Here is a 7583-nt window from a genome sequence, read left to right on the forward strand (position 1 = left end):
GGACCACTTCCGCGCTCCTTTCTTTACCCTCTTGCTGCCCCAAGTCTTCTACCACAGAACTGTTTGTAAACAAAGCTCCAGTCTTCCCGCGCTCTCTCCGCCCCCACTAAACCTGATACTTCCCCAAGCTCGCCCCATCAGTCTCGGAAATCCTTACTCAGGACGGATATTCACAATTTTCACAAGTGATCCTGAAAGAAGGCCGAGGGGAAGCCTCCTAAATGGTACCACATTTGCAATAGGGCTGATTATATCCCTGGATCCGTTCTCTCTCCTTTCTGCCCTCCTCAGCCCCGGAGCTCCCGGGTGGGCGGCGGGAATTTGGGGAAACCGGAGGGGTTCTACACCCAGCCCAAGGCTACCAGGGACAGAGGGGCCGGGGAGGGCCCGCGGTCGAGTGTACGCGGGGCTGGGAGGGGAGGAAGACTCGGATGTGCCTAGGCTGTCCGCAGCTGGCACTAAAAGTGCCAGCGCTTTGCCCAAGTGCAGAGAGCTCTGTCAGTGGGTGGAGCGGAGAGGGCCCGGCACCCCTCACTCTTCGCCCCCCCACCCACGCCCGCTTCCCAGCGCTTGTCACATCCTGTCTCTGGCCTGATATTTTACGCGGGCAAATGGAAGGGGATTACAATGAAGATTTATGTGTGTTCCGAGCGCGGCTGCTTTCCCAGTGTAGGGAGCCGAAATCACTGCTTCCCATTTCCATTTTTCATTCGTGCTTTGGGGAGCGCAGTTGAAAGCGGGGGGAGCGTGTCTGCGCGGCGGCGGGCTGATCACAGGGCTCCGCGTCTCCGGGCGGGCCGGGAGACTGTGAGAAAGGCTTGCCAGCGCGTCGCCCCCGGCAGGGCTGGAGCCGGCCCCCGCCTCCTGGAGCCGGGCTTTGTTTCTCTCCTCGCCCACCCCTCCGCCTTCCCGCCCCCTCACTTCTGCGACGCGGGCGAGTCCTTGCGATCTCTTCTCTTTGCCCTTCTCCTGGTCTGCGGAAACGCCCCTTTCCCTGGCCCCTGCACCCTCCTACCCTCGGCTTTGCGGGCTCTCCAGGGAAAGGCGCGTGGTGGCCCTGCCCGACCCCGCTGCCACTGAGTGCCAGGTTCGGTGACTCCGGCTAGTCTGTGGGGCCTCGGCCCACCCCGGAGAGGGGCCGCCCGCCCTCCCGGCTCCCAGGCTTGTCTCATGCCAAGGCCTGTTGCGTGATTCCAACTTGGGCTGACATTCCCTGCCCGGGGCGCTCCGGCGTAGGCCTCTTAATCATCTTGTCTACTGCAGATCCTCCACACCAGCCAATTTACTGCCCCGTCTCTCCCCGCTGGTTTCAGGAGGGGGGAGGGGGAGTGCTCGTAAAGGAGGGGAGGGCACAGTCAACCGCAGGAGGAAGGCTGGCACCAGCTACTGGCACTCAAAAAACCCACGGAATTTGGAACTAGGGTGGGGGTGGGGGCACAGAGAACTGGGTCCGATAGACAGCAGTTGCTTAGGGGAAGACCAGAATCGCGGGTCAATGGGTTTCAACTCTCTGACCTGAGAAAACAATGAAGAAGTGCAAAGGGACACTGGGTTGTGTGGCCTCCTTGTTTTTCCTCAGCCCCGATTCCTTGGACACTGTTGTAAAATAGACTTGGAGCAGTCCTCCAAATCAAAATCCTGGCTAGAAAAGCCAGGGACCAGGATGATGCCACTGCACCCAGAAAGTCACCTCTGCCTTAACTCTGTTTTGGTCAGAGATGAGTTGAAGACACATAACATGGATGGCCTAAATAACTGGCAGTAGGGAGCCTGAATCTGGCAAGCAGGGCTTTCTGGCCTGTGCCCAACCTTCTCTCCAGTAGCGTTGGGTCCCTTGGAGGGAATGGCTGAGTTCAAACCCGGTGTGGAAAGATGCTGGAGCTCTCCTAATAACCCTGGGATGCTGCTCTTCCACACAAGGTGAAGTTGGAAAGGCCTCTCAGTAACTGTGGACATCATAATCACAGACAAAAGTAAAGCATCTGTGATTTGGGGTATTGTGATAAAACAGTAATACTAGATAGGAAGTAGCTAAAATTTAGTGTTTATCATATGCCAAGCACTGTTACATCATTGCCTTATTAAGGATTCATTAAGTTGTTGCTGCCAACAACTCTGAACCATAGCTGCTATTATTTCTACTATCTTATAGATCTGCAAACTGTAGAGGCTAAGAGGGTTGCCCAAGGTCATAGAGTCAATGATTGAAGCCAGCAAGCTTCCAACTGTAGGCCTCAGTACTTCCAGGGAAAGGGACTATTAGTTCAGGCCAGCATTACATCCCTACCTTTAACTTTTGCAGGGAAGGCCAGAAAGTAGGGTCACTTCCAAAGCTGGAAGCTGGTGGTGTGGGCCCGTGGTAGACAGCAGAGCTGAGTGATGTGTGGACCTTTCCCCTTCAACAGTGTGAGATGCAGAATGCCACTCCCACAGAAGTGTGCATCACTTCAAGTGTGCATAGGTAAGGTAAGTATATCAGCAGGAATGTGAATGTGTGTGCATGAATTTTTGTGACAGTGTTATGTGTCTATGTTCATTACTGAGGAAGTTCGAGTGTGTCATTGTGTGTGCCTGTGTGCGAAAGCATTGAATGTGATTGAGATTGTGTGCGTGTGTTTGACTGTGTGTGCGCTAGCGCAGCACTATGCGCCAGGGTAGCCCTGCATTCCAGAGCAGCCAACCGTGCCTCCTGAAGGCGATTGATTCAATAGTTCTTGGCTCAACCAGCTCCCAAAGGGCCACCGACATACAGAAGGGCGGGTCTAATGTGGGGGTCTGATTTTAGGCTGCTGCCGAACTCAGGCCCGGGACAGCAGGTCCCCGGCGGTGGCTCGGGTGCACCGCCTGGCCCTGGTGGCGGACGCGGGGGCGGCGGAGACCGCCCAGGCGCGGGGCCCAGGCGCCGGCGCCAGAGGGGCCAGGCGGGCGGAGACTGGAGCTGCCCGGCGCTGAGTGAGTCACGGCGCCGCGGGCTGGCTAACTCCGCGCCGGGACCCGGGCGGGGGCGGAGCTGAACCCTTAGCTGTGCCGCGCGAGGAGCGTGCCTGTCCTCCACTGGCCGCACCTCACAGCGCTTGCAGACTCCAAAAGGTGCAAAAGTTGGTCTCTGCTGACGGGGTTCGGGTCCTGGGCAGCAGCTTGAGCTTCGAGCGCGTGACCGACGGAACCCCGGCACCAAAAATAAATAAATAAACAAATAAATAAAATAAGCAAAAATAAAACCCCCACACACTCCAATGAAAACAATAATTTATTTAAATAATCTCTTCATATTGTAAAATCAACATTAAGAGCATGTTGTTTTCATAATAAATAATCCCAAAATACCTTGCATTTCAAGAACAAAGACTTTAGGATAAGATAAAACAAATTCAAATCAGTAGCTTAATTTAACTGAGAGATTTTTTTTTCAAAGGGAAAAAAGAAACGGAGGGGTTGCTGAGGTCACTGCTAAACCGCAGTTTTCACAACTGGGGGTTTACAAAAAAGATGAAAAGATGAGGATTTTTACATAAATCAGTGGGAAATCTGCACAGACACCTTTATTTACAAACTCTGTGTCGAAGAAGTCCAGGCTAATAATCCTGAATAAATTTTAAAAAAGATAATTTAAACACATTTTTTGCAGTGTCCACATATTAAAAAATCATTTTTTCCAACATCAAAATGAGGTCATCCGCAAAGGCACCTAAACTTTTAAAAAAATAAAAATAAAAAAACTCCATGGTGATGGATGAGGAGAGAGCATTGGTGGGGGTGCTTAGGCAGGAACGATTGGGGGCACCGAGGGCTGGGAACAACCCCGCAGAAAAAAAACGGCGGGGCCGCCCGGGTCAAGGGGGCACGGGGGGAGGGCGGGTAGGCAGGACCCTGGGAGGTCAATAGCCGAAGCGGACTGGAGCTGAGCCCGGAGGCGGACGAGGTGAAAGGAGCCTCAGAGTGCCCGGGAAGCCTCGCGGGCGGGGGAGGCGTCCTTCTCCCGGACCCAGCACAAGCCCCGGGGCGATGAAGGCGCCGGACGGCCTCGCCAGGCGGAGAGGGCAGGGGAGGCAAGTCCGAGGCGGGGATGGAAATGGCCGAAGCTCCGGGCTCAGGTCGGAAATGTGGCCATTGAGGGCGGCCTTCCCCATGCAGTTGTTAGGGTCCCCCGAGAGGAGCTCGCGGGGCGAGGAGACACCTCCCAGTTCCCGGCTGCTTCGTGGAGGCGAGAGGGAGCGGGGCCCAGGGCGAACCATCCTAGGCCGCAGCCTAAGGGACTGCTGGGTGGCGGCCGCCGGTCAGCGGGAGGGACCCACTGGCTGTGGAGGCGAGCTCTGGAAATCACTGGTCTTTACTGTCTCTGGAGCTGCCTCCATAGGGTTAGAAAATCGTCCCCGCGCTCACCGGGGCGCCCCCTCCGCCGTGGTGATGATGGTGGTGGTGGTGAGGCTGCGGGGTCTGAGTGGGGTGCAGCAGAGGCGCTGTGGCCTGCAGGTGTGAGGCAGAGCCCGACGCTTGGTGATACCACGGGTAGTTGCCCAGAAAAGCCGAGGCCGCGCTGCTAGGGCTGGAACCTGAACTGCCCGCACCGCTGCCTCCGCTTCCCGGGCCGCCGCCGCCCCCCATCCGCTGAGGCGCGCCGAAGTCCCAGGAGGCCGGCGCCGAGACTGGCGGCGAGGCACACGGTGGAGAAGAGCTGGCCCCAGGATGCTGCTCCGAGGGGATCTCTCCGCTTTTCCACATCTTTTTAAACTTTGATCGGCGGTTCTGGAACCAAATTTTGACCTTTGTGGAAAAAGGACCCGAGCATTAGTGGAGGGATCTGAGCACAGGGCAGGGAGGGGAGGGCGCAGAGGAAGACCGCCGGCTGGAGGTGGCTATTGAGCAACCCGGGCAGGTGAGCGAATTATTTGCAGCGGCCTCCGAGATTCTGTTGCGTCCTGCTCCATTAGGAAGTAATCTGAAAAAGCTGAGTATGTGCTGACTACATGTGACTATACGTATGTGCATAGTGGTGACAGCCGGAGGGTATCAGTACGGCCAGTTATTTTACCCGCATAATCAGTAGCGGGTGGAAAGAACGTATTACCAGATTTCTGTCCACCACTGTCCCTTTCCTTGCCTCCCACGCGGCGACCCCTTGGGGATTTTCAGGTTTGGGCCTAGAAGTTTAGATTGCCCCAAGGGCGAGCCTGGCAATTCTTACAACTACTTAAAATATACTCTAAAACAAACAAAAATTGTTCTGAACAGCGCCGCTCCCGTTTCCAGGACAACCCAGGCCAGTGCCCTCCTCGCCATCGTAGGGTGCGAGCCCCACCTGAGTCTGGGTGAGGCCCAGAGATGCCGCCAGCTCGGCTCGCTCAGGCAGTGCCAGATATTGAGTCTTTTGGAAACGCCGCTGAAGAGCCGCCAGCTGGAAACTGGAGTAGATAGTGCGGGGTTTCCGGACTTTCTTTGGCTTCCCATTCACTATCCGGATTTCAGGTTCGAGGTCTTCCTTCTCTGCAACGAAACCGAATCGTGAGAACCGCGCAGCCCAGTACTCTTGATTGCCTAAAGGGCTCAGCGGGAACTTGAAAAGACCCAGGAGGCGGGTTTTTGGAGATGTTGCCTGGCTTACTGACGCAACTTCACCACACCGCGGACTGGCGCCGACACCGAACCTGGGAGCTGAACCCTCCAGGGAAGGGGAAGACGGGCGCACACCAGAGAGAAGGAAGATGCAGGTGGCCAGGAAATTCCTTTACCCATAGGCATGCACCGTGTGCCCACTGGGCTTTGGAGGCAGCCGGGTCCCACCAGTTGAGCGCCGAGGGACTTAAACCTTGACTCACCAGTAGATTGGAGATTGGGTAGGGTAAAGGGCAGGAGCAGGAGGTGAGTAGGTAATGTGGAAGGTCAGGGTTCCGTACGGCCCCTCTCCCCAAACATGTTTACCCCATCCATCCCAGTGACTAGACCGACTTAGCACCCTTGACACCAGCGTTATGCATACCAGGCTCGTTGTTGGCTGGGGACGAACTGGTCCCATAGGGCGCGTAAGAGGTGTAGGCAGCGGTGTAGCCCAGGTCGTAGCCGCTCTTGGCGGAATAAGGGACATTGTTGAGGCCGCTGGCATGGTACTGGTAAGAGCCCATGTGCGCGTAGGGCGAGCCCCCCCCGCCGCCGCCGCCCGCCGGGTGCTGTTGGTTGGTGTAGTAGCTGCTGTCGGTAGCTGTGGACACCGGAAGGGTTGGCGACTCCTGTGGCTTGTGGAGGCTGCTGGTGTTGCTGTTGCTGCCGCCGGGGCCCGCGCCGCCGCCGCTCGGGGGCTGCTGGTGCTGGTGGTACGTGCTGGAGGCCGTGATCTGTGTCGAGTGCATATCAGCCACCAGACTGTCAAAGACTCCAGTCATCCTGGCCCGGGACGGGAAAGAGCAGGGGTGGCGGTCGTGAGGGGGAAGCGAGGCGCCTCCTCTGTCTCTCCCGGTCCCTTCAAGCAGCCAATGTAATTACGGGGAGGTGAAATGAGGGGTGGGGGGGAGGAAAACAAGAAATGAGGCAACGGTCTAAGGCGCCTCCTCCTCCGGGGGAGGCTATCACCATGCGCTGCTTGGGACAGCTGCGGCGGGCCTCATACTCTCTCGGCCTCTCGGCCCTCTCGGCTCCTTGCCCAGCGAGGGCTCGGGCGGGGGGCGGGCAGTGGAGGGGGCAAGGGTGACTGGGACCCGTCAGGCTCCAGGAGGCGGGAGCAGGTGAGCGGCCCCGAGCAGCTTTACGATTGTCTGCCAGGCGGGCTCCTGCAGGGTGGGCATTTAACACTTGTCACGTGAGCGCTGGCGACGTCACCTAGCAACAGCCAATCAGAAGGAACGAGCCCTGGGGCTCCAGGCACCCGAGAACGCGCGGTCAGGGGTGGGGGCGGGTGTCACATGGCGGGTACTGTGGCTGTGGCGGCCGCCAGTGCGTGCAGGCCGCCGCTGAAAGTGAGCAGAGAAGCGAGGGACTTGGGTGGGCGGTGGGGGTGCAGGATGGCCCGCAGTAGGACAGAAGACGTGAAGATAGAGACTGGCATTTCGCCCCAGAGGAAGAAGTGGGGTCTCCCATCCTATTCTGTGTGCAAAGGCCAATTCCAGTGACTTGTACCTTTCTGCCAGAGGTCGGTTTTCAAACATATTAATCAAATAAAGCAGTGTAGAGAGGCGGACCAGCACTGTCTCCGCTTTTCCTCGAAGAGTCTGGCACTTGCTCTTGTCAGCCACTCAGCACTCGACAGTCAATTGATTTAAATGATCCATAAACCATGTATAATAATACCTACTTCTTAACCAACCCACGGGGATATTAGGACAATTAATTGGATAATATTTAAACGTTTTTTCCTTGTTGCTTGAGAGAAAAGCTATATAAACCCAAAGGTATTATTACTTTTCCTTGTACTTTCCTGACATGCTGAGGCTCTGAGTAATTATGTACGTTTGATGGGTAATTGACACCCGGAAAGCGATCCCAGGGCTTCCTCTTTAGGGTGGAAAGACCAGCCAGACCAGATGGCCTTCAAAGTTCATTCTAACATCATTTAAATTCGATGTTTTTACGGAAAAGGAAATGAAGTAATCCTT

The 7583-nt window shown here is 56.3% G+C and overlaps 1 protein-coding gene across 1 annotated transcript; it reads right to left on the reverse strand.

The window, feature by feature from the left end:
* Positions 1 to 3335: 3335 nt before the first annotated feature.
* Positions 3336 to 6449, reverse strand: DLX2 (distal-less homeobox 2). Its single transcript, XM_079132682.1, has 3 exons — positions 5978 to 6449; positions 5300 to 5484; positions 3336 to 4764 (listed from the first exon to the last, which is right to left on the reverse strand). The coding sequence occupies exons 1-3, from the start codon at positions 6375 to 6377 to the stop codon at positions 4360 to 4362; spliced, it is 990 nt and encodes a 329-aa protein (XP_078988808.1). The 5' UTR covers positions 6378 to 6449; the 3' UTR covers positions 3336 to 4359.
* Positions 6450 to 7583: the final 1134 nt, after the last annotated feature.

This window comes from Sciurus vulgaris, assembly GCF_902686455.1.
Source record: "Sciurus vulgaris genome assembly, chromosome: 3".
NCBI lineage: Eukaryota > Metazoa > Chordata > Mammalia > Rodentia > Sciuridae > Sciurus > Sciurus vulgaris.

What these genes read in the sequence shown, in the direction of transcription:
- DLX2 (XM_079132682.1), bottom strand. Translation starts at nt 6,377, where the DNA reads ATGACTGGAGTCTTTGACAGTCTGGTGGCTGATATGCACTCGACACAG. An exon ending in CCCAGCCAACAACGAGCCTG is followed by an intron (nt 5,485 to 5,977) that starts GTATGCATAACG and finishes GTTTCGTTGCAG; the next exon opens with AGAAGGAAGACCTCGAACCT. An exon ending in TGGGCCTCACCCAGACTCAG is followed by an intron (nt 4,765 to 5,299) that starts GTGGGGCTCGCA and finishes TTTTCCACAAAG; the next exon opens with GTCAAAATTTGGTTCCAGAA.